Genomic DNA, 25,882 nt, shown 5'->3' with positions numbered 1-25,882 from the left:
ATGGCCGCCGCTTGTGGGGGCGGCGGGGGCCTCACGGGCGAAGAGGTAAGTCAGGGAAGGCGAGGGACTCTGGCACCCAACCCTGCCCCCTGGCGAGGACCCCGGGTCCTTTCTTCGGGGTGTCTTTCTTTTTGCCGGTACCCTCAGATAGAGGTAGAACTGGGAAGACGTCCATTTGTTCCTAGTGACCTCCCCCACCAAATGCCCCCCCTTTTAATCACCACTCTTGTTTATTTTTTTATTTATACATTGAAGATATATTAGTAGGGTTGCCAACCTCCAGGTAATGAAATAAGGTTATGGAAATCCCTATGCAGGAAGGTTATTTATCAGTACACAGCCACTAATCACTTTAAATTTTCCTTTTCAAATTCTGTTACACTTTGTACGTATCAACATATGATGAATTATTACAGTAAGACGTACAATACTGAACACACAAAACGGACCATAACCTACAAATGTTATGTGTGTTCAGTTGATACGTACAAAGTGTATTAGAATTTGAAAAGGAAAATTTAGAGTGATTAGTGGCTGTGTGCTGATAAATAGTTGATAAAGTGATAAAAAGTTTATCACTGATAAAAAGTTGAGGGCAGCAGGAAAAGAGGAAGACCCAACAAGAGATGGACGGACTCAATAAAGGAAGCCACAACCTTCAGTTTGCAAGATCTGAGCAAGACTGTCAAAGATAGGACATTTTGGAGGACTTCGTTCATAGGGTCGCCATGAGTCGGAAGCGACTTGACGGCACTTAACACACACACACACACACACTGATAAATAACCTTCCTGCATAGGGATTTTCATAACCTCCACGTAATAGCAGAAGATCTCCTGCTTTTGTGACTGATCTCCAGCTGATAAGAGATCAGTTTGGCTGGAGAAAGTGGCCGCTTGGGCAGTTGGACTCTATGGGATTGAAGTCCCTCCCCAAACCCCGCTCTCCTCAGGCTCCGCCCCAAAAACCTCCCGCCGGTTGCAAAGAGGGACCTGGCAACCCTATATATTAGGCGTTGTAGAGACATATAGTAAGTCGTTGGGGAGGGGTCAGGGAAACTTTTCATGAGCTGGGTAAGGTTAAAAGGAAGGGGGGGAACAATTAAACGTATATTAATAATTAAAGGAATTTGTTTAAGTCTGAGAAAAAGGCGTCACATGAGGCTGCCTCTTACTGAATCAGACCCTTGCCTTGGTCCATCAAAGTCAGTATTGACTACTCAGACAGGCAGCAGCACTCCAGGGTCTCAGGCGGAGCTCTTTCCCATCACCTCCTTGCCTAGTCCCTTGAGTTGGAGATGGTGGCGATTGAACCAGGGACCTTCTGCATGCCAAGCAGATGCTCTACCACTGAGCCATGGTCCCCTCTCCTTCATCTACTACTACTTGACTGTGTCTGAGTCAAAGGAACTGCTGGTTCATCTTTGGCTTTTCATGTATTGACATGTGAACAGTCCATAGGTTAAGGAGCCTTCCTACTATATATATAATGTGCGGACAAGAGCCAGTGTGGTCTGTGTGTGTAATTGGGAACCTGGAAAAAATACAGGGCCAACACTCATGGGGTGGGTGAGCACATTCAATTGTACTCCCTGCTGCGTGCGCACACTTCAGCACAGTAATGTTTGCGTGCCCAATTTGTTTTATGAAGTGAATCACACTCTGCCTGTGTCAACATCATTTAACTCATATTCTTTATATCTCAGCAACAGAAACGTTATTTTCTTTGTCCCCAACAAGTGTGAAGCACCAGCATGCCCCTTCCAATACTTCTTTTTCCCAACCTCACTTCCTAAATGGAAACGGGACATTTAAACTGCAGTGTACACCCTTCTTCTATTCCAGTCCAGTAACTTTTAATCATATTTTAAAACTTGCAAGCAGTTTGATGTACTTGTAAATTTGTTATTCCCATTTTACGGATTGGGAACTGTGTTGATGTAGAGACAGAGAATAATCCAGGGCTACACAGTGAGTGTATAGCAGACAAGAACTTTTGTGCCAAATCTTTCCAATCCAAGACCATCTATGCAATCCCTGGACTATTCTTCTGCTCACCATTACATTCTCTGATAATTTATCTTGAGAGACTATTAAATATCTGGGTGTCTTTTCTAAATCATTCATTGGATTGCCTTCTCCAAATGCCTTGTCAAACACAAGTAGTAAGAGTTGAAAAATCAGTCCTTTTACCATCATTTAGCCACCTGTATTTTGAATACATCAAGAAGATTAAATGTTCAGGGGAACCAAAGCCACATTTATTGAACATGAACTGGATTTCTTGTAAATGCAAAATCAGAATTATGGTGATTATTCTGGATTAAAACCAGATTAAAGGTGTTCTTAACTTAATAATAGTAGTAGTATTTCTGTCCCATGTAAGTGTTTAAGGCAGTTCATTGTAGTACTTTTTAAAACAGTAAAGTACATCAAAAAGTAGCGATGAAACAGAAACAACAGCATAACAAATGACAGGCGTCAACCAGGAGAACAAAAGTATGAATTTATTTCATGCCTAAAAGCTACAAACAGTATTGCCCCAACAGTTTTCTCTAGGTGAGCATTCCAAAAGCATGGGTGCTACAGAGAAGGCCATATTTTAAGTTGATACCTTCTTAATATCTGAAGTTGGGAGCATCCAAACCAGGGCTTTTGATGATGATGATGATGGAAATGAGCAGACAGGTTCACATAGAAGAAGGTGGTCCCAAACAGTTTTGGATTTATTTTATACTTACAGGAAAAATCTGAAATGAATACTGCAGAATGGAGGGACCAAAGTCAGCAACATCTCTTACAAATCAACTCTGTTGTATGAGAATGTTTGTAATATATTCTAGACCAGAGAATCTCCATTCACAACATAGTATGGCTAAATGAGATAAATGGGTCACTATTTAGAAATTGACAAACTCAAAAACTGATTCACTTCCAGACACTTCAGTGGCATATAACAGGAAAGAGTGTACATACCCTTCCCCCAGTCAAAAATCTGCTCTCCCATGAGCCTACAGAACTAGCACCTGATTCTATATGTTAACTTTACTATGCTTGACTACAGGATTGTGATAATGGTGTGATTGTGAAACATCCAACAACATTTTATAATACAGTTTTCACCCCAAGAGTGCTGAACTATCTTGGAAATTCACTCTGTTGGTTTTATAAAATAGAAACTGTGAAGCAAACATTCTAGGACTTGATTTATGGAAGCATTATGTCATTATTGGTTCTGCCAGATGCTGAAAGGAAGTATGTGTAAGTGAGACTGAGGAAAGAGAATAGCTTTTCAAAAAAATGAAAATATTGTCCCTCACTGAAAGTGATAAATTCACTAAAAGAGATCCCTTCATCCTAAACTTACCACAGATAACTTTATCCTGGCTACAGATATAATTTTATCTGATTATTCTCTTGAGTGTTGTCAGCTCAAGTTCGAGTACATTTAGGAAAAATATGGTTGTCTCAGTCGCCCATAACTACAAAGAATCCTGAGGTACGTTTTGCTGTCAGTGATCAGATAGGAAAGTTCCGGCTTCACACTTAGGGTTATATGAGTTAGTCTTTGGTGACTACACAGTGAAATTGTGCCAATATAAACTTGTGTTCAAACAGCAATAGTTGATTCATTAATTTGATAGGACTAGAGTATTTGTAGCCATATGATTATAGACAAAAGTCTGAATATGTGACATGTAGGAGTGAAGCTTTTTCAAAATCTCATCCCTTTAGGCTAGCCAATCATCGAAAGCAAAGAATTAATAGCTGAGAGCTGGATGAGCAATTCTCGTATCTCAGTTTCTTTCTCCATCTTCTGGGAGCCTGTTCTGCCCCAGGACATTGACTGCTTGTCTATCCCACAAAAATGTACTAATGTATGTACTGAAGTTAAATTAAGGAACAAAGATAAAAACTATAATTTAATAGCTGTAGGTATATTGAGAAACACTTAACTAAGAAACTAATCATGTGTTGTGACTTTCTACTTTTATATATAATATATTTTGTTTGATTATAGGTATAATTTCTGTCAATGATCTATTTTCAGGTTTTAAAAAAGCAGTTGAAGATATGTGGCTTTAAGAGAGATAATGATGTCACAGAGTTGTATCTGGGAGAAAGGTAATTCTCTTGCCACTACAAGGGAAGGTTATGTTTGCTAGATCCATATCACAAAGTCTGAAGGAACACTTTTAGAATGAGACAACTGAGAAGACTCATTTAGTCATGAATGACTGATTCATTTTTACTGTTCTAGAAACCATAACACTCCTTTGCTTCAAGTTTTTTGAAGACTAGTCTCACATTTAGTTTTCACTTTATGTGATTAGTACAGCTCTTAAGACTCATCTTGTGTGTGTGCGCTGTCAAGTCGCTGCTGATTTATGGTGACCCTATAGGGTTTTCAAGGCAAGAGACATTCAGAGGTGGTTTGCCATTTCCTCACCATGGGCTGAGAGGGTTCTGAGAGAACTATGACTGGCCCAAGATCACCCAGCAGGCTTCATGTGAAGGAGTGGGAAATCGAACCTGGTTCTCCAGATTAGAGTCCACCGCTCTTAACCACTCCACCACGCTGGCTCTTCTAAGACCTATTTTAGCAGAGTCCAAATACAAAAATCTGGGAAAATGGTTCAAAATAATGTAATATAAAATTATTCTACTTAGCAAATTAGTTCATACAGTTTAATACGAAAATTGCTTCTTCGAGAAAGGTTGGTTTTGTTTCATCATCAACTGCTGTATATGGAACATCACATGCAACTAATTTCATTGCTGGGTCATCTTGAGAAACATGGAGTAGGTTCTTAAGCTTCCTTTCTCCACATGCTTAAACTGGCCAGTAAGTCTCTCCCCACCCACCCCCACCCCGGGAGGAGGTAACAGGCAAGAAGGTCCCAAATTATCTTGCAGTTACCAAGAATAGCCCAGTCCTGTACAGAGCTGCACACATGTGGACTCACTGTTGCACACCATAGAGTAGAATCAGGTTGTAAGCTTTTCTCTCGCTTTCCTTCTCTTTTACGCTGCATAACTTTGGCAAGTGAGCAGGAAAGCTGGCTGCCAGGTGCCTAATTTGGCCTTGAAAATACTTGTTGCCAACCCCTAGTTGGCCTGATTTGATAGGTGCCTTAGACCAAACACTTTCCAGAGGTTAGAGCTTAATTGCCACTGAATGAATCCCTTGACATATCAGGAAAAGGTGGTGTAAAGTGGCTTCAAGTTACAGCTGACTTATGGCGACCCCATACGGTTTCCAAGGCAAGAGACGTTCAGAGGTGGTTCGCCATTGTCTGCCTCCACGTGGGCTGAGAGAGTTCTGAGAGAACTGTGACTGGCCCAAGGTCATTCAGCAGGCTTTGTGTGGAGGAGTGGGTAATTGAACCCGGTGCTCCAGATTAGAGTTCGCCGCTCTTAACCACTACACCATGCTGGCTCTCTTATCAGGGAATAGGAAATCCAAAACATTTGAAAGTACCTTTACAGTTCTGCTTCTGGTTGATGTTCCATATACATAAGATTTAATGCTATTCCATTAAGGACTTTCATTAAGCATAAATTGGTCTTTATGAAAATGTTGCTGACAGAACACAATGTATTTTGGGATTGCAGCAGAACAATAGGATTGCCAACTGCCTGGGGAAAATGTCCCTTTAATAGAGGTTTAATGGGATGTTATTTAGCAGGTGATATTATTATTTACTTGTATGCTATGAAAAGCTTCAGCTGCCCTTTTCCACACATTAGTTCTCTGTTAAAGGGACAGGACATTTTTCTTCATGCCCATTGGCAACCGTAGATTGATCTCAAAGATGTATTGTTTAGTGTTAATATGACCTGATGTTCTGCTGACTGGAATAGAAAGTTTATCTGCTAAAATCTGTGCATTAAAATTTGCAGTACTATTATAGGAGCCTAGGAAAGCTTTCTTCAGAGAGACGTCATCTTCAGGAAATTGATTAGTATAGCAGTAAGCAGGAAGAGAATGCCGGAGGCCTAAAAAGCTCAGTTTATAAAGAACATGCAAAGACTAGAAATCTTTTCACAAAGGGGCAGGCTTTTAAAAATATTACTGGAATTAAATTCTACTTGGAGCAAATTATATGCCTTTGGGTACAGTCCTCAGATGATTTTCTCAAGTTTTGTTCCATTGATTTCACTGGAATAGCTCAAGACTAAGGTGGTTTGAGGATTGCAATATGATCATCAAAAGCAGCAGCGTAAGCCTGGAGATATAGTAAGAATGAAGCCAATTAAAATGAACTTCATACTTTTGGAAGTGAGAGACAAAGTAGTAGAGACAGTGTGCTAGAAAGTCAGTAACAAGATACCTTATTTTTGCAGTCTCTGAAGCAATTCAATATTTAAAAAAATAGAGGAAGAGATGAGAATTTTGTCCAAGTGTGGAGAGCGTGGTCATTTTTGTAATTGTTAAGATTTTTGTTATAAATCAAACCTCCAAACAGAAAGAAATAATAATAATAAAAATAGAACAACCAAGTCTACAGATAACCATCTATAAAGGGTTTCCAGATATCTAAAAACATGTCCATGCACAATTGTCATCTATATGCTGTGCATTGAAATGCTGATAAGGTTGTAAAGTCCTCAATCTATTGGATTACTAGAGTTTTGTAATATAAGTCTTTTAGCAACCATAAGGGCACCGAGGGTCCATTTTCACAGACCATCACTTAGTCTCCAATAGACAGGCAAATAGTTTAAAAGTAAATAAGCATCCTCAAAAATCAATGAATATTCTAATTCAAAATTGATACACATAATTACTTCCTCCCAAAAGACTGAATAACCAGACAGGCCCAAAGCATTTAAGAGACATGACGTGACTTTTAAGAGACGTGACGTGTGAACAATCATTCAACTGAGAGAGTAGCCAGACTGGTTTTGCTAGAAGAATGAACCAACCTCACTTGGCTTCCATTACTATTTTAAGGCTCTTCAAGCCTGTCAGCAGGACAAATAGAAGACAGTGGTGAGAAGGGAAAGTAGGAGAGGGAAAGGAAGCCTGCCTGCTGCTTTCCAGTTTGTGATCATGCTAGGGTCAGAGCAGGGGGGAAGAGAAGACCAGTGAGAATCTTAAGTAGTACTGTGCAGTGTTCAGAGCTGGCAGTGTTCCTCAGTATTCCAGACTCACCGGAGGGCCAAGCTAGATGTGATGTTGGGAGACTGGTGAGCAAATTTCAAAGTGAAAATTTGCAGTTGTGGAGTATGTGTTTGAATCAGGGCCATAGTATTGGAGGAGGGGGAAAGGAGTGAATTAACCCTTTCCTTGTTTGACATTTTACTAATGTCAGCAGTGTTATTGGTCCTGCAGGAGGTAACAGATACCTATATAATATAGCTATCTAAGCTAATGCATCCAAAAATGGGCAGCCAGTAGAATGCTTCTGTTCCTTACCCCACAATACTCCTTACTATTGTCTCAAGATCTTCTAAGTTTGTGTGTGTGTTAAGTGCCATCAAGTCGCTTCCGACTCATGGCGACCCTATGAACGAAAGTCCTCCAAAATGTCCTATCTTTGACAGCCTTGCTCAGATCTTGCAAATTGAAGGCTGTGGCTTCCTTTATTGAGTCAATCCATCTCTTGTTGGGTCTTCCTCTTTTCCTGCTGCCCTCAACTTTTCCTAGCATGACTATCTTTTCCAGTGACTCTTGTCGTCTCATGATGTGACCAAAATACGATAGCCTCAGTTTAGTCATTTTAGCTTCTAGGGTCAGTTCAGGCTTGATTTGATCTGTAACCCACTGATTTGTTTTTTTGGGCAGTCCACAGAATCCGTAACACTCTCCTCCAACACCACATTTCAAAGGAATCTATTTTCTTCCTATCAGCTTTCTTCACTATCCAGCTTTCCCACCCATACATAGTAATAGGGAATACGATGGCATGAATTAATCTAGTCTTGGTGGCCAGTGACACATCCTTACACTTCAAAATCTTTTCTAGCTCCTTCATGGCTGCCCTTCCCAGTCTCAATCTCCTTCTGATTTCTTGGCTGCAGTCTCCCTTTTGGTTGATGGTGGAGCCAAGGAATAGAAAGTCTTGAACAGTTTCAATTTCCTCATTGTCAACCTTAAAGTTGTGTAATTCTCCTGTAGTCATTACTTTTGTTTTCTTGATGTTCAGCTGTAGTCCTGCTTTGGCACTTTCTCTTCTGTGGTTAGTAGGAGGCAATGCAATTACAAATGCTCCAAAATTATTCCCAGCCTTTTATCTGTTTGATATGCTCAAAGGATCACTCAGAGAGCAATCCTATGCAGGTCTACTTAGAAATAAGTCTTATTTTATTCACAGTGGCTTATTGCCAAGAAGGTGTTTATTCCTGCTAGAAAGCTGTGATGTTGGGCACTGGCTGTAATCTATGGATATTTTAAAAATTGTGCAGTCATATTAAATGCTTTATTCAAGAAACGTTAGTGGGAAAGGAACCAATATAAGTGTGGCGTGTGAAATGTATGAGTTTATGTATGGAAGCTTCCAAATATCTAAATATTCCAAGGTAGCAGTATTGATAACACAAAATTAATAAGGTAACGATTTTAAATTCAGTTGTTACATAGGTGAACAGGATTAATTTTAGTGGGATTATGATTAAATATTGTTAGCATTAGGGTCTGTGTTGGTTATCACTTTCTTGTGTCACTTTTTGAAATATTAGAAACTGCCTTTTTGTAACTGTACTGAGTCAGAATATAAATAATCGGAGTAAATAATAAATATGATGTCCTGACAAGTGTAATATTCAGTCCCAATGCTTTATAAACACATTTAGTCATAAAAAATGCTTACTGCATACTAATGTAGCTGAGCTTGTATGTGAGTTTTTACAGTTTAACATTTAATTGGAAATTAAATATTTAAGTTATATTTCTTTTCTTCCAGAGGTTTAAAAGAAGTCCCTGATTTATCACAGTTCCGGATACTAACGTATTTGTGGCTAAATAATAATAAGGTAATAAGGCTTTAAAATATAATTTCATTATATTATATTTATTTATGTAATATATTTAAGCCTTCCTTCTCATGTTGTTGTCTGGCTGGAAACAGCCCCAGAGAAGTTGCTGTTTGTGCTGTTGGAGTAACATAACTATATTGATGGGCTACACATAAGTTTTCCCAGTGAGGCAAATAGCAGCTGCATGGGGCTTATTTTAGTTGAGAAAGTGTGAGAGGGATGGTGCAAGGACCCTCTCTCCATGTGCTGTGGTCTCAATCCAAATCAGGCCCACGTGCCTGAAAATTAGGTTTCAAAAATGTCTGGGAGCTGTGTGAACCAGAAACAATGTAACATGGTTATGCCCTGAAGTACTGATATCCAGACATAGGTTTTGTGTGTGTGAGTATGTTTGTGTGTGTGCGCGCCGTCAGGTCACAGCTGACTTATGGTGACCCCACAGGGTTTTCAAGGCAAGAGACGTTCAGAGGTGGTTTGCCATTGCCTGCCTCTGTGCGAGCTGAGAAAATTCTGAGAGAACTGTGACTGGCCCTAGGTCGCCCAGCAGGCTTCACGTGGAGGAGTGGGGAATTGAAGCTGGTTGTCCAGATTAGAGTCCAATGCTCTTAACCACTACACCACACTAGGTTTACCACTTTGTCTTATGAGAACTTTAAGCCAGAGTTAATGTCCTGTTCTCCTTACTTTAAAGATGGTTTTCCAAGATAAGTTAGCCCGCATAGAAATTGTTTGAAGTCATTAATATCTTATAGGCCATTGCTTAACATGTGAAAAACTGCGTGTTTTCATACTGTACATTTATTTGCTGTGTCATCATATTTCTGTTATTTTGGAAACTTCGCATGAACCTCTGAATGACAGTTCAGAGCCAATATATTCAGTTACAGCTCTCACTAATACAAAGACATAACCCTATTGTTCTGATTTTCACATTTTAGATTGAGAAATTAACTTTTTTGAAGCATAACTGTGTCTTGAGAGAACTGTACCTCAACAACAATGAAATTAGAAATATAGCAGGTATTCTGTTAACTTTGTATCTTTTAAACAACAAATGAGTTGTGATTTCTGTGAACACAGATATATTTGAAAAGCTTGGAATAATGACTAAAAATAGTTGAGAGAACTAAAATGCATAGTGCTTTGTGTGAATATAGTGTAAAAGTGGGGGCAGGAGATGATGTAGTTGTTCTAAAGAGAGAACTAAGAGGTTGCTGTGGTTTTTTTATAATGATTTAGCACCATAAAATACCTGTGAGGAGATGGATGCTCTGTGAGTTAACCCTTCTCTCTGTGAGGAGGGCATCCTTGATGGATGGGCAATTCCTTCCATGGGTTCAAGAGGCAGGGAATAATTTCCAGGTTCCTGTATTTACTGTTAGGAGGCACCCTCATCCTCCTTTTTGGTTGCTGCCTTGGTCAGAAACTTGGAGATCTTGGACAGTTCTGTCTTTGAAACACGTCCAGGCTAGGACCTTTTCCAGTCTTTCTTTTGGCTTCTCTGTGGCCTTTCTTTCTCTTTTTATCTTCCTATTCTTATATCTTGCCTGTGGATATCAAAAAAAGAAGTTTCCTTTTAAAATTACTACTAATTTTGCTGACCAACCCTAGCTGATGTCAGAATGCCATTCTTCTGAAGAAAAAAATCTCAAAGGATCACAGTGTAAAAAGCAAATCAAAATCACGATACAACCTGATAAAACAACACACTAGCAATTATTTAGTCCACATAATTTTTTAAAAAAAATAAACAGCTGTAAAACATCTACAGAAATTACAAAATGTGGCCAAAAGGTAAATAGTAAGCAAGTAACAAGAATATTGACAGTAGTAAGAAAATATATGCATGAATAGGAAAATATCTGCAGTGGTGGGGAACAGGAATCTGGATGTAATCCCGTTTTGACAGTCTTCATCAGCAGAAGCTTAGTCCTTAATACACTGAAGAAAAATCCTAAGAAGTCAGAAAGGAGCCCTGCCAGTCAAACCGTTTATAAAGACTTAGGGTTTTCCTATTGTGATTTTGGTTTATTCTTCTGAAGACGCCTTCGACGGGGCTAGAGGCCATTGTATCCATGCCCAGATGCAGGAGAATCCTGTATCTGGAAGTGACTGATTGGCAAAAAGTGACAAAGCTTCAGAGTGGAGCCATAAACTGATTAACTCAATTCAGACTCCAAGGGAGAGGCAAGGCCTTGTGCCATGCAACAAACACAGTTTAGCACCAAATCATTAATGTTCCTGAACAGTGGGGTGGGCAGGCAGCTGCTTATCCTGTTTAACAGTGAGCAAATGGTGACAATTCAGCAGGACAGGCTAGATTTTTTTCATGGTGGTGAACATCTCTTAGAACAGGAAGAAGAACTGTCTGATGAGAATGACACACCAAGAGCATCAAGCTAGACAACTTTCCCCTTAAGATCACCTATGATTGTTAAGGCAATGAGTCCTAGAGTCTCTGAAAATCCAGATGTAGATCCTGAGGCGGAAGCCTAGAAGGACCGAGGGGAGTGGGAGCAAAGGTTGTTTTTTGTTTCCTTTCAAGAGTGAAGGGGACCAGCCATATCTTTTTTTCCTTTCTGGAATTATTTTCAGGAGGAGATTAAAGTGAAGTGATGTGTTCTGCTAGCCCACAAATTTGATGTTGCGCTGTTTGGTGCTAGACGTGCCAAAAAAGTATCATTTTCCCAACAGAGCTTTTAGAGTAATGAAAATTCAATTAGTACAGTGTGTACCAGTTATGGTGCTAGTATTCCGAGCTGTTGTCCTGAAAGACACAACAGGTTCACTGAAGAATGCAGCCTACCACAGGAGTGAACTTGTTCTGCACAGAATCAACAGAGCCCTCCTCCCGCTTCCGGAATTCAGGTTGTTAAATAGCATGCTAACAGTGAGTAGATAATGTGGGAAATATATTCAGATGGTGAAACAAGCATCTGTATTTATGCCTGCTGGCACCTTGGACTACATGATGTTCTCTGGGTCTTGATGATTGTATGCTTCAACATGTAATTCAAAGGTTGAACCGATGATTCTGCATCTAAAGAATCTGCTGATATCTGCCTTTGAGGGCAGAGTGAGTCTAGAGGGATCCTCTAAACAACATCCTGCTAGAAACAAAGGAAAGAATAAGACTAATTCTGTCTTGTGGTAGGAGAGAGGATTACAGCCTTTTCTTTCCTTGCTCCCAGTGAATATTTTCTTGGTTTCAGAACCATTTTAGGAGGACTACCTTTTCCAACTAAGCCTTCTTTCAAACTACCTTCCCATCTCTGGATATCAGGGAATTTTTCTAGAAATAATAATGAGAACAGAGATCGACCACAGTGTAACTGATTTATTATTCATTTCATTTTATGCCCCGCCCTTTCCTGGCCAGAGAGTTATTGGAGAAGGGCGGTTTAGACAATTGTTCACACAGTAATCACTCAATATAATTTATCTAGTTCCTCATATCCCTATGATGTCTCACGTGAATAAAAGACAGCGTGTGGTAGATACCATCAAATACCTGCCTGCCATCCAGGTGATAAATTCGGTATCCTTGCTAGAAAGAGTCTCCAGCATATACTCAATATACTTTATAGACCCTCAAAAATAGTTACTGGGGACCTGGTATTGAACCTTAGACACATTAAACGGTGTGGCCAGCAGTCCTATGCCAGTGTATGGGCGGGGTCTGGACAGCCGATCGGGTACTTTAAGGACGAGGCTGAAAAGGGTAAAGGAAGGTGAAAGGCAGGAGGTAGTGAGACATGCCACGGGAAGGTGATGAGAGTAGGAGGGAGCTGGAGGAAGAAACATCCAGAGACTCCCATGAACAGCTGAGGTCAGCAAAGCAGCAGGCAGCTGGGTAGACCGGCAGTGGAGGAGGCCAGCTCTCAAAGCCTGCATGACGTCAGGAGATTACTCACTGGCAGGGAAGGTTGCAGGCTGAGGAGGAACCCAAGGAAGGTGATTCCTGCAGGTGAAACCATAGGGGTCTGCTGGTCTGCGGCCACGTAGCTCATGACAACCAGTTTGCAAGGTACTGGAAATTCAGGAACAAAGCCTTGAAATCTATTATGGTAGCCCATTAATGTGGAGATTTCGTGGTGTCAGTAGCCTTGACAGAAGCCTACCTTCTTGTCCCAAGTTATCCAGCACTTTGGACAGCTGCTGTATGCTTTTTCTCTGGTTGCACTCATCATAAGGAAATTGAATTGGGAACAAGCAGACCTCATTTGCATGCTACTTCACTGGACAAGGAGGCCATGGTTTTCCCAACTAGTGGAGCCTCTGGTTACAGGCACTGGCTCATAACTATAAACCTTTTCAGCCAAGGCCCAGCCTGAATCTAGATTTAGGATGGCTGAAATTAACTATGTAGCAATTGAAAGTGAAGCTCTCTAACATACGGTTTCTTGGGAAGTGACATAAGTTATAAAGCAGGGGTGGGGAACCTTTTTTCTGTCATTTGGATATTTATAACATCATTCGCGGGCCGCACATTCTGGCCCTGCCCCCTTTAACCCCTCCATTGTCGTCCCTTCTGCCCCCAGCCCTCTTGTAGTACAGAGGAAATACATTTCTCCACAGCCCAGGTGGGAAAGGGTTAACATAGTTTCTTGGGCTGTCCTAGCAGCTCCATAGCTAATGACTCTTCTGCAAGGGGGAAAAAGGGTTCCTTTTCTTGGCAAAACAAACTCACATCTGCCTTGAATAGAGGCTATTCCTGGCCGCGGGAGGGGGCAGATTGCCAGTCTTAGATCCTTCTGAGCTAGAGATCTGTCAGGACCCATGAAGGGCCAGACCAAATGATTTCGCGGGCCTTATACGGCCCCCGGGCCTGACGTTCCCCACCCCTGTTATAAAGCCTTAGAGAGATTATCTACATCAAAAATTTGATGATTTATGAAAAGTATTTATGAGATGGTGCAAGATAAAACTTGTGTCAAACATGAATTTTTCTTGCTTCATGTCCTTACCTTACTACAAGCTAGTCTAAAATTAGTAAAAAAAAAATTATATATATATAGACAGCCATGTTAATGACAATTATGCCACCAGTAAAGGGAATAGCCATTTTTAGCCATCCACAGTCAAGTGCTTCTGTGGGGCATATCACAAACTTCCAGTAATTCACCATTTCCCCTCATGGAAGCTACACATAGTACTGCAGACCTTAACCCAGCTTTCATAGACGTTAACCTTGAAGGTCCTCTGCTTGGCAACAGTGACTTCAGTGAGGAGGGTATCTGAGCTGGTATTTCTGTGCATTTGACCAAGCATTGTGTACATTCCATAAGGACAAGGTTATCCTAACAACAGATCCCATATTCTTTCCAAAAGTTGACACTGTCTTTCACAGGAGACAAGAAACATCTATCTTCCTTATGTCCTTAGCAACCTGAAGGAGAAGGTCTAGCACTCTCTGGATCTGCATAGAATAATTTATATCTGCATGTTTGACACTGTTTAGGAAGTAAGGTTCTCTGTTTATAGCATTCCCCATGACTATCATGGGCAAGAGGTTCTCCAAAGCTTCACTCAGTATGTGAATGCATCTACATTGTTTATGAGGCTCAAAACAATTCCGATGGAATTACTGCTTGTTCCATTAGAAATACTGCTATGTCTTTAGCTGTTAACATAAATGCCTCAATGGAAGACATCTGCAGAGTGGCCACATGGGCACGTAATTCTACCTTTACTAAAGTGTTCCAAAATAGTTGCTATTGTCTCAGCTGATGCTATCCTTGGGCACAGAGCTCTGTGTCAAGTTATGAAATATGTCATTGATGTCAATCAATCCCAATGAACACAGCTTTTGGACATTACATCCAACTAAGATGCTGTTCTCACAGTGAGAATAGAACATTGAATTTGTCCAGAGTTTGTCTTCTACTAATAGGTAAGGACAGCAACCTGGTCCTACCTTGTTTTTTTTGGGAGGGGGGATGACGACGACGACGATAATGACCTTTTTGACTACCAAGATAAATTGGATATCATTTTGAAGATCTGTTTTCCGTATTAGCTGTTTTTCCCCTCATACATTTCCTGTGTTTTCATTCCATCTGTTTAATTGGTGCTTCTATCCACAAACCATTCTGTTTGCTTCTTCTTGAGCTGCTTATTTCATTTAGCAGATTAATTAAAGGAAAACGTAGTATAGTTGGGATCCCGTGGCATCTGTAAACTCTATTAAGTTCTCTTTTGCTCTTCTTTACACTATAACTGTAAAATAAAATCAGGCATATTGTCAGAAAACACAGGTCTTTGAATTAGAAGAGGAGATATCTGCAAAGTTCAATTTGTGGAGCTGTTCTTATTGTCATATTGTCAGAAAACACATATTGTCAGAAAACACAGGTCTGTGGTTTACAGTGCATTCCTGAGCAGAATGCCTTCGCTGGGCTTAGGAGGCAACGCAACGGCGCTGCCTCCTAAGGAGGTTTTGGCCCCAGCACAAAAAATCTGTGCAACCCTCATAGGTTGCACGGGAGATGTGGCGTATCTTGGCTGAAAAAAAGGGGCGTTCCCGGACCCCAAGCTAGCGCCGTAACACCCTGGGGACGCCTCCCGGGATGCGGCCTTTGCCAGTGTTTGGACGCCGTCGGAAGGCTCTATCGGCTGCCTGACACTGGCATGGCAGCTACCAGCGTCCGGCCCTTCCCACCGGCGTTGGGGCCACAAACACTGGCGTAAGTTGGCCAGATGCCGGTGCAGGAGGCCTGGATGCTGGCGCAGTCCCTGCCTGGCTTCCTAACGGACTTTCATCCTGGACACCAGCGCAGGTCAGGAATGCTCTGTTAGAAGAGGAGATATCTGCAAAGTCCAATATGTGGAGCTATGCTTTGGCTGGGAAGACTTGGGTTTTCGGGGAGCTGAATATGGGGGCTTGAATTAGATCAGTGTTGAGGATGAAGTTAGGGGGAAAGCTGTCATGTCAAAAAGCTGTCATGTCAAAAGGACAAGTGCGGCTTTTGTAGACTCATAATGAGGTTCCAGTTCTTAAAACCAACAGGATAGAAACTGATTAGTGAATGGCTCTGGTCCAGTTCTTTTGTTCTTATTACAGATATTGGTTTTATGTGCTTATGATCAGGTTTGATCGGGGTCAGTTAGGCTGTCCATATCAGGTCCCCCCTTTATTTAGCTGAATCCTTATTTTGCTCTGATTGTATTGCTGTTCAGGTTTAACAGAATGTGAAATAATGGCTCGATGGTTTTCAGTTTAGATTTGGTTACAGGTCACATTGCCTTCTTTGTATTTGTGCTCCTTAAGAGTATCTGCATATTTCACATTATACAATACAGCATTAATATGTCCATTATTCTTATCATTATAGGTGCTCTCAAACATGCACATTCATTGCAGATCCTGCTGCTTCATAACAACCAGTTGAAGAACCTGGAAACAACTGTGAAAGAACTAAAAGGAATGATGAGTCTTCAGACCTTAAGTAACTTTTTTTTCTGTATAGAGTAACAGTGGCAGGACCCCCACTAACACATTTCAGAAATACAATATTTTTGAGGTGAAAAATTGAGTCAAAATTCAACCTTTTTGAGGGGTCTTAGATGAGCCCCATGGCGTAGAGTGGTAAGCTGCAGTACTGCAGTCCAAGCTCTGCTCATGACCTGAGTTCAATCCTGACGGAAGTCGGTTTCAGGTAGCCGGCTCAAGGTTGACTCAGCCTTCCATCCTTCTGAGGTCGGTCAAATGAGTGCCCAGCTTGCTGGGGGTAAAGGGAAGATGACTGGGGAAGGCACTGGCAAGCCACCTCATAAACAAAAGTCTGCCTAGAAAACGTCGTGATGTGACGTCACCCCATGGGTCAGTAATGCACAGGAGACTACCTTTACCTTTTTTGCTGAGCAAATAGATTCTATAATTAAACATACCAATATATGTTTTAACTAGTGCAGGCATTTTTTAGTATACTGAACAGAGCAAGGGGTGAATGAAAATGCCTGAGACTCTGAAATTTCATATTGAGATAAACAAGACAGTGCTGGCGCCACTAAGTTTTGCTGTATGAAATTGCCTTCAGGGAAGTAGGATTGTAAGCCGTTAACCTATTGAAAGTGAAAGTGTAAGCAATCTTTCTGCGTCTCTTCTGGAAGAAAGTGCTCATAGATCAAACCAGACTTTCAGAAGCAGGAACTAATGTAATGCCTTAGTAAAGTAATTAATGGAGGTGTTCAATATCAACCCAGCATATAAACAGGCTGAATGATGGCTAGAAGTATAAAGGTGACTTGTACCTGAAGCTGAGCCAAATTGAAAAGAAGTCAAGTGTGTAAGGATCGTGCGCCAATAAAATTATTCCCTTTTTTGTTTTTAGGACACAGCTTTGAATTACTTAACACTGATGAATTATGCCTTGACTATTCAAGGACTCATCAGCAGTCCATAGCGATGGTCCTAAAAACAGATTATACAGTAATGAAGTAAAGTTAGCCTTGTTAAATCCACAAACTAGCAGCATGCCATGATCAGTGGACATTCCCAAGGACTATGGAAAAAGAATAACTATTTGAGATGTCAGGAAATAATTCAGTTTAATTAGTGTTAGCTGCACAGCAAGTGAACTTCACGTCGTATTCCATTTCATTGGGTTATATTTCAGAGACCTCTCTTTACCTAAAGATACCCAAAGCAATAAAACATGCAATATATGCATTACTTTCTTTAGCTCTGTTTGGCTTTTCAACCGTATGTATTTAAATGGAAGAGTGATCTAGCTGCCCTGATAAAACAGTATTTCATCTATTAGTTTACAAGCAATATGTGCTATATATTTTCTCTTCCTGTGTGAAATTAGAGGCTGTATGCTGTTCAGCATTAACAGTATTTGTAAAGATGGGGCTAGCTGTTTCAGAGCAGTAGAAGCAGTGATCTTTCTACTACTGCCATCTTGTGGTTCTTTAAAGTGAAATTAATTAGTTATGTTCTTGTTTATAGTTACGTAACAAGAGAATTCACAAAAGGAATTGCTTTTTAAAAGGTGGATATAAATGCAGATATTCCATATTGAACTACTTTTCAGGAGCATCACATTATAGATTGATGATATGTATACATTGCTATCATTGAAACAGACCACTGTTGTCTTTCCCAGAATAATGTGGATTTAGCCATTAGGTGTTACGTGTACTGTGACTTAGCACTGAATTAGCAAACTTCCAGTCTTATTAAACCTTTCTCAGTAACATAAAGAGAAGGAAGTTACAGAATTGGTTTAAGTCTTATGGCAGTTTATAGGCCGAACTCTTGTATGCATAGTGGAACTTCTGAGGCTTTGCCTAAAATTGGGATGGGTCAGTGACAAGCCTTTTACCAACTTAGGCTGCTTCACCATGTATCGCCATACTGACATCTGGTCATTGTTACACATGCTTTGGCGACATCCATTCTCAACTACTGTAACGTGTTTTATGTGGGTCTTGAAGATGGTCTGGAAAGTTCACTTAGTACAGTGGTCGGCAAACTCATTAGTCAAAAGAGTCAAATATCAACAGTACAACGACTGAGTTTTTTTTAGAGCCAAATTTCTTAAACTTAAACTATATAGGTAGGTACACTGTTTATTAACTTAATAAACTTTAATTAAAGTTTTAAGTCTTAATTAAACTATAGGTACACTGAATAAAACTTGATATCGTACTTAATAATGATCTTATTTATTGATAAAAATTAAATTGTATGTAAGGTATTCATAAAATTAAATCATGACAATGACTGACAAACACTTAATGTGAACAATGGCCTTGCATCTCCCCGACCCCCACTGACCTCTCGGCGGCCGCCCTGATGCATCCCGGCCTCCTCCTCCTCGCCGCCACCTGGGCTCTTTCCTTCCTTCCCTCCCCGGCCTGCCGTCCGCCCCTCCTCAGCGCCTCGGCTTCCGAGGAGGAGGAGGGAGGCGGAGGGGTGTCCTCCCCCCCTCCCCTCTCACTGGCGATCTCCAGCGGCGGAAGGGAAGGGCAGGCCACAAGGGCGACGCGCTGGAGCTTGCAGGTGAAGGCGGGGGAGGGTGTGTGTGTGCTGGATTGGGGCCTCCCTCCCTCTCCCGGTGCTCGGGCCAGTACATTGCAAAGATCCCCCCCCCAGGCGTGGCAGCGGCTCTGGGCTGGCAAAAAGGCGGAGAACCTTTGCGGGACTTCTGCGTACGCGCAGAGCCGGGGCAGGGAAGGGATGCCAGGCTCTCCTCCGCCGCGATGTGCAGCCCCGATCCTCCGCCGAAAGAAGCCAGCCCCCCCCCTCGCGCCCTCCGTGCCCGGGGAAGGTGGCTTCTCTCAGGTGGGCGGCCGCGATCCTGCAGCCCAGAGCCGCACTAAAGGGGCCAAAGAGCCGCATGTGGCTCTCGAGCCGGTTTGCCTACCCTGACCTAGTAAATGAGATGGTTAGGATTGACTGGGGTTCTTTGTAGAGCCAAAATTCCTTGGTTTATTGAACAACTGCAAGCAGTGAAACAGGTTTGGATACAGGTCTGCTTTGAATGCAAATGGAGAAAAACTTGTGAAGAACACAACTGAACATAAGGAAGAACTCATCTGTATCTACACTGTGTTGTTGGTAGTGAAGCGAGTTCACTTCACCACAACCATTGTATCTGTACAATTGAACTTTGACTCAGGTGGAAAGGTATTATTCTGCCCAATAATTCAGAGCCCCAACATACTGTTGCCCACATAACAAGATGTTTTGTGGATAAAAAAAATCACTCAAGTTCAGCAATAAATAAATACTGTTTATTGAAATATGGATTATTATTGTTTAGCAGAGTCTTTGATCAGTTGGTTTCTTTGTTTCAATTCCTGCAGATCTGTTTAATAACCCTCTGTCACAAGATTGCAGATACCGTCTTTATGTAATATACCACCTTCCTTCAGTTCTGTTGCTTGATAGAAAAGGTATAAATCGCTTTTATTTTCATAATGAACAAGGAGATCAATTACATACATACTTGGGAATGCACAGAAGTAGAATTGTTATTGCAGTTATCCTCAGGAAAGTAAGAAAACAATGTATACTTTAAAAAAAGATTTAGTAAACAAAAGGTAATTTCATTAATTTTGTAAATAAACATGTCTGTTACAAGATTTCATTTAACGTATATAGTTAATTGGACCTAACTGTAAGAAGTCTGTTTGCAAATTAAACAGGTATTATCTTTAAATTGTGGAAGTTAAGTTGTGTAGATCTCAAGCAACACACTACACAAGGTGACATCAATTATCTGTTATAATTGTACTTAAGTAGTCTGGGTTTCAACTGAATCAAAAATTTAGTTCTCTATAAAATTTTTGTTTGAGTCATATTTTTTGGTAACTTCTGCCGGAGCCTGGAAAAAAAATGCACATTTTTGTACAATACTTAGTGAAGCACTCCTCCTAGCACTGGGCTAAGGACCAACTGTTTTCTTGCCGTTTTTATCAAAATGGGCTCTCAGTGTGTGGGTCAAAACATGAATGCAGTGGGTTCCTGTGAAGTCTCTGTCGTTCAACTAGTTTTCCAGGAGTAAGGAATAGTGGGTCAGAACCTAAAGTGCCTCAAATATCCCATCTGTGATTTCTTTAATCACTGACACCACTTTCTCCTACTGCTTGTTAGCTAATTGAGCGGCCTGGTGTTATTTGTTGTGAGGCTGGATTTGGCTCAGGGGCTTCCAGTTGCTGCTTGGATGCAGCAGCAAGTTTTATTATTTGTACACTTGTCTGTAGTCCATAACCCAGTATATCTTTAAGATCTCTTCATCTTTTAAGGCAAAATTAAGAATACCCATTAATACTCAGTTTTAATGGATGGGGAAACAAACTTAATTCAAGTAATCAAGTAGGAAAGTACAATCTGCTGAATGTTACGCACCTTCAAGTGTCTTTTAAATTCAATAAGAAGAAGTTAATATTGTGTAAACTCTCCCTTTGTCATGAATAAGAGTGAATTAGTGCTTAACTGATTGGATTCTGGGTAGGGTTTTTGGAGATTGCAGGATTTTTAGAAACACCAATACTTACTGTTTCCATCACTTACATTCACTGGTGCTAAACTTGTAAAAGCCGGCCATTTAACATATTTATTTAGAATATTTATATCCTGCCTTTTCACTGCAGCTGAATGAAGAGCCCATGCAGTCTAGTGGTTAGAGTATCAGACTGCGATCTGAGAGGTCCAGATTGAAATCTCTCTTACCATGAGGTTCCTTTGTGCCCTTAGGCCAGTTATATTCTTTCTCCCTCACATAATTCTTGGGAAGATAAAATGGACATGCTGCTTTGAGCTCCCTGGAGGAAGGATAAAAAACGTAACAGATACCTTAAACAAACCTTTTCACATAGGAAATCCCCTCCTTGTAACCAGACCAGTAGTATCTCAATTGTAGGCTACTTGGAGTTTCAAAAGAGGTTTCTAATGTAGCATGAGAAGCCTGCTATTCAAAGGGAAAGATCATAGGTATGAATGGAAAAACACAATTGAGGCAGTGGGTGCTTCAAAAGGAGCTTTCTGAATTGCAGTTAACAAACCTTCATTTCTGCAGCCATTCGTCTCTTGACTATAAATCACACAATCTATAGTGTCAGTTCTTATTTTTTTTAAACTTGATTTTTGAATGCTTTTATAGGATAACTGCACTTTAACAAAACAGATTGTACCAAAAATGTACTGCGATCTATTATCTGTGTATTCACAAGATGCATACTTGTTTACATATCACTAGCTATCAGTATTGCAGTTTCATTCTAATTGATTCTTCGATACCCCATTAAGACTATATAGCATCTAAAGAGATTCTGTCACAGCTGCTTGTTCTAACCCAGGGGGTTACCGCACTTGTATTCTCAGCGATGTATTAAGAGTTTGAAAACATTATAAAAATACTGTTCGCACTTTGTTTGGCCCCTTTAGCTGTGAAGACGTCTTCCAACCATTTATAAGCCGTATCCAAAAACCCTTTTAAAGCGATGTTTTTTATAACATTTTCAAACTCTTAATACATCGCTGGGAATACAAAGTGCGGTAACCCCCCCCCCCCCAGTTGCTCATATTCATCTTAATAGAGTAGTGTTCAATGAAAATACACTAAGCGTGCATGTTGAAAAAATATGTCGGGAATCGTCAGCCTTATTGAACTCTTAGTCTAGTAATAGAGTATGTAATGAGTGACACTTTCACATCTGATTTTTATTAAGCTCAATTTTTAAGCATCTTTAAGACTAAATGGATATGTGCCGTATCATATTTGTAGGCTGAGGAATATGTGTTGGGTAGTGATTTTCTCCGTTGTCTAAGCAGTTGGTTAAACTTACAGAGAACATTATCTGTTTATATCTTACAGAAATAACTGCTAAGGAAAGATCATTGGCTCTGAATATTTACAACCACAAACAGACCTTTGTTCTCCAATCTATAGGATTTGGGAAGAGAGTAGATGTCCCACTATTGTCTAAGGCACCATTTAATAAAGGCTGGTCATTAACCAAAGTGTTGAACTTGCCTCCAGGTATTTATAGTAATCTGGGAAAATAATACCTCTGAATAATCATTATTTACCCCTAATTATACTAAGTGGCTTCCATTTATAGACTTCTGTAACTGCCTTACTTTGAGCAGATCTGTTGAGAGTTTGCTATGGTATTTGAATTTACTGACATAACCAAACTTATGTTTGTTAAATAAGTTGCTATGGCCTAGGCTACCCAATCTTGAAAGCTAAAGTTTGCCCTGGTTCGTATTTGGATAGGAAACCACCAAGGAAGTCAATGGTCACTATGCAGAGTCAGACAATGGCAAACCCCCCTCTAAACACTTCTTGCCTTGAAAACCCTATGGTTTGCCAGTCGGCTGTGACTTGACAGCACTTTCGACCACCATGGAATCTAAAGCAGTTTTATGGCAATTTCAGCTTACATGCAGGGAGCACCCTTACCCCCTTTTGTGAGACTCTAATGGGTTGTACCAATCTTCTAGACTTGACAGAGGTTTTATACAGGGCAATTCTTGGGCAACTGAAGGCCAATTCGCATATTACAAAAATCCTTGTGGCTACCTCAACGACTTTGAATACAAAGTTATTTTAAATAATAGTTTTTAAGGCACTCGCTAGAATTTAAGTATTCTCATGTTTTCAGGACTTTCAATAGTTATTCATGCCTATGGATCTTGAATATTTATAAATATAGCACAATATATAAACATAGCTGTCCTTTTTCTGGTTCCAAGGGGAGGGGAATTGTTCTGAGGATTTTGTACCCATCCCCCGTTGTTCCCCAAAATGACCGCCACCAGACCCACCTGAAGTTCATCTTCATATCTTTAGAAATGAATACCTTTACTCAATGCTCCTCTGTCTTCACATGAATGATTGGCATACTTGGTTAGAAAAGAAAAAAGTATTTGCCTTACCTGAAGAAGCCAATATGGAATTATATGAGTATTGATCAGAAAAAAAATTAGAAATAATGTTCATATTTGAGGCAAGGCTTTAGATCACATTAATAACGTACCTTTATAACTGTGGCATGTAGAATTGGCTGTTTTTGGCTGTTACCACACTAGGTATTCCCAGCGATGTATTAAGAGTTTGGAAATGTTATAAAAAACATCGCTTTAAAAGGGTTTTTGGATGCCATGGCTAAAAAATAGTTGGAAGACGTCTTCACAGCTAAAGTGGCCAAACAAAGTGCAAACAGTATTTTTTATAACAGTTTCAAACTCTTAATACATCGGTGAGAATACCTAGTGCAGTAACAGCCATTGTTTAGTATTATGCATCTGTTGACTAAAATTATATACAGATTTTAATAACCTGTTCTGTACTTGTTTTAGGTTGTGAGTTTGGAAATCACTTGGTTAAGTAAGTATTGATTATCTTTTAATTTCTGTGTTAAATCTAATGCAAGAGGCCCAAGAAGATATTTCAGAAAATATGTGCAAACAGAAACATATCAGCATGTTCACACCCAAGGACCACCTACTGCCATATAAGTCTATCTGACCATTGTGATCTTCAGGATCCCTTCTTTGGGTGCCCCTGCTGTCTGAGGCTAGATGGGTGGCAGCAACCCAAGAAAGGGCCTTTTCATTAGTGGAATTCAAAACTATGGAATTCCCTCCCTTCTACCAGTGTGTGAAGACTTATCTGTGTCACCTGCCCTTCCTCGTTGCCCTCCTTCTGTATATGTGTTGTAATTACTTTCATGCTATATATTTTAAAACTTGTTTAATATTTTGATTGTTTGCCACCTTGGGAACCCTAAACTGTGTGGAAAGGTGGCATAAATGTTTTAAATAAAATTACATAATGATGCTTTAATGGGCTTTACGCATTATAGACAAAGAATATGTATAACATGTATTCAGTAGTGCACTCTTTACTCCAATATTTTTAGTTCAGATATAGAAACATAGTTTCCACAGGTATTTGAGATCCAGCTGCAAACTTCCACAAGTGTGTGTGAGACTTCTGCTGGTTCCCACTGCAGATCCTCATGTCACATCCCATGTTCTTCCAGAGGGTTCCCTGATCCCCCCCCCCCCAGCTGTTTTTCTCTAGGGGCTGAAGCAGGAAGAGGGACCAGTTAAGGCCTCCATGAGCAGAACTCTACTCATAGTCCTGTCTATTCAACCTAGCGTTTTCAAAGAAAAAATCATATCTCAGTTATCCAGCGTGCATAGATATATGGTCTACCTAAGTTTCTCACTACTAAGTTTGTGTACTACAGTGTTTGGCTACAGGTGAAGCAGCATTCACAAAGCCTTTAGCGTACAGTTGGTTGCATAAGAACGTTCTTTCTTAGCAAATGTAAATTATGTTGGTTTGTTTTGGTGCTGAATTAGCAATTAAATAGATTGTAGCGTGCTGTAGTGGTTAAGAGCGGTGGACTGTGATCTGGAGAACCGGGTTTGATTCCCCAAGGATTTTGATGCAAGAAACTGACCCACTCTAAGTGTAGCACCTGTGCTTTTCTGTGGCGCTGTTTGGCTTCTGTTATCTGTACTCTAAAAAGACTCCTTTGTTTCATCCTGATGCTACATGATTGATACAAAGTATGTATCAAAATATTAACAATCCAAGGTCAGCAGTCTGTTATTCTTAACTTTAATTACTTCACAGTATAAAAAAAAGTTATCTTGTAATTTGCTCTTTTTTATTTAAGAATTCCATTTGAAAATCCAGAAGATGCTGTCTTTATGAGGGCAATGAAACGTTCTATAATGGAGTTCTCTACTGTTAATTGGGATAAAGTGCCCACCTCTGAAGAAAAATACCTTGACACCAAGCCAGAAAAAAAGCCAGAGAAACTGACAATAAAATTCAGATAACTGCAGGTTTCCTTAGGAAGCTGTGTTGTAAGAAACTCTCTTTTGCCATTATTTATGTTAAATGTTTTTGTTAACCTTCAATGTTATTACAAAGCACAAGAATCTTCAGTTTTACCATTTTAGCATTTAACAGTATCTGAAAGCATCATCTGTTGATTTCATGCAGTTTTTGAGACCTTAGCTTGTAGTTAGGATGAACGAAGTAAAATAAATACTCTTGCTTATATGTAGACAGAACTTAAGCAAGTTGCAAAGGAACTGCTAGTTTAATTACAGATAGATAATTATGCCTAGTGTTTTGTGGGAGATACTTCCTTGAATACCAAGTTACATTTGTCAGTTCTCCATCTTCTTCTCCAGAATGTTATCAAATTGTGGCTAAATCATTGGGTGGTATAAAAAGATTTGATAGGAAACACTATCCCACTTCAGTATTTAAAAATGAATTGTTCTATAACTTATTTCAATACCGCTTTTTAAAAAACAAAGTAATTAGCTCTTGCCCTGACCTGGATGGCCCAGGCTAGCCTGATCTCATCAGATCTCAGAAGCTAAGCAGGGTCAGCCCTGGTTAGTAATTGGATG

The 25,882-nt window shown here is 40.2% G+C and overlaps 1 protein-coding gene across 1 annotated transcript; it reads left to right on the top strand.

Annotated features, from left to right (window-relative positions):
• On the top strand, positions 1 to 25,319 carry LRRC72 (leucine rich repeat containing 72). Its single transcript, XM_056857085.1, has 9 exons — positions 1 to 45; positions 4,052 to 4,125; positions 8,910 to 8,979; positions 9,921 to 10,002; positions 16,317 to 16,430; positions 19,798 to 19,887; positions 22,311 to 22,475; positions 23,801 to 23,828; positions 25,132 to 25,319. The coding sequence occupies exons 1-9, from the start codon at positions 1 to 3 to the stop codon at positions 25,295 to 25,297; spliced, it is 834 nt and encodes a 277-aa protein (XP_056713063.1). The 3' UTR covers positions 25,298 to 25,319.
• The last annotated feature ends 563 nt before the right edge of the window (positions 25,320 to 25,882 follow it).

Source organism: Euleptes europaea, chromosome 11, assembly GCF_029931775.1.
Source record: "Euleptes europaea isolate rEulEur1 chromosome 11, rEulEur1.hap1, whole genome shotgun sequence".
Classification (NCBI taxonomy): Eukaryota; Metazoa; Chordata; class Lepidosauria; order Squamata; family Sphaerodactylidae; genus Euleptes; species Euleptes europaea.
Note: the sequence above shows the minus strand (reverse complement) of the source record. Positions and strands in the feature narration are given on the sequence as shown.

Bases quoted from the DNA above. Each gene is read 5' to 3' on its own strand.
- LRRC72 (XM_056857085.1), top strand. From the start codon at position 1: ATGGCCGCCGCTTGTGGGGGCGGCGGGGGCCTCACGGGCGAAGAG. The intron at 4,126-8,909 runs GTAATTCTCTTG...CTTTTCTTCCAG, and splicing joins GAGTTGTATCTGGGAGAAAG to AGGTTTAAAAGAAGTCCCTG. The intron at 8,980-9,920 runs GTAATAAGGCTT...TTCACATTTTAG, and splicing joins TGTGGCTAAATAATAATAAG to ATTGAGAAATTAACTTTTTT.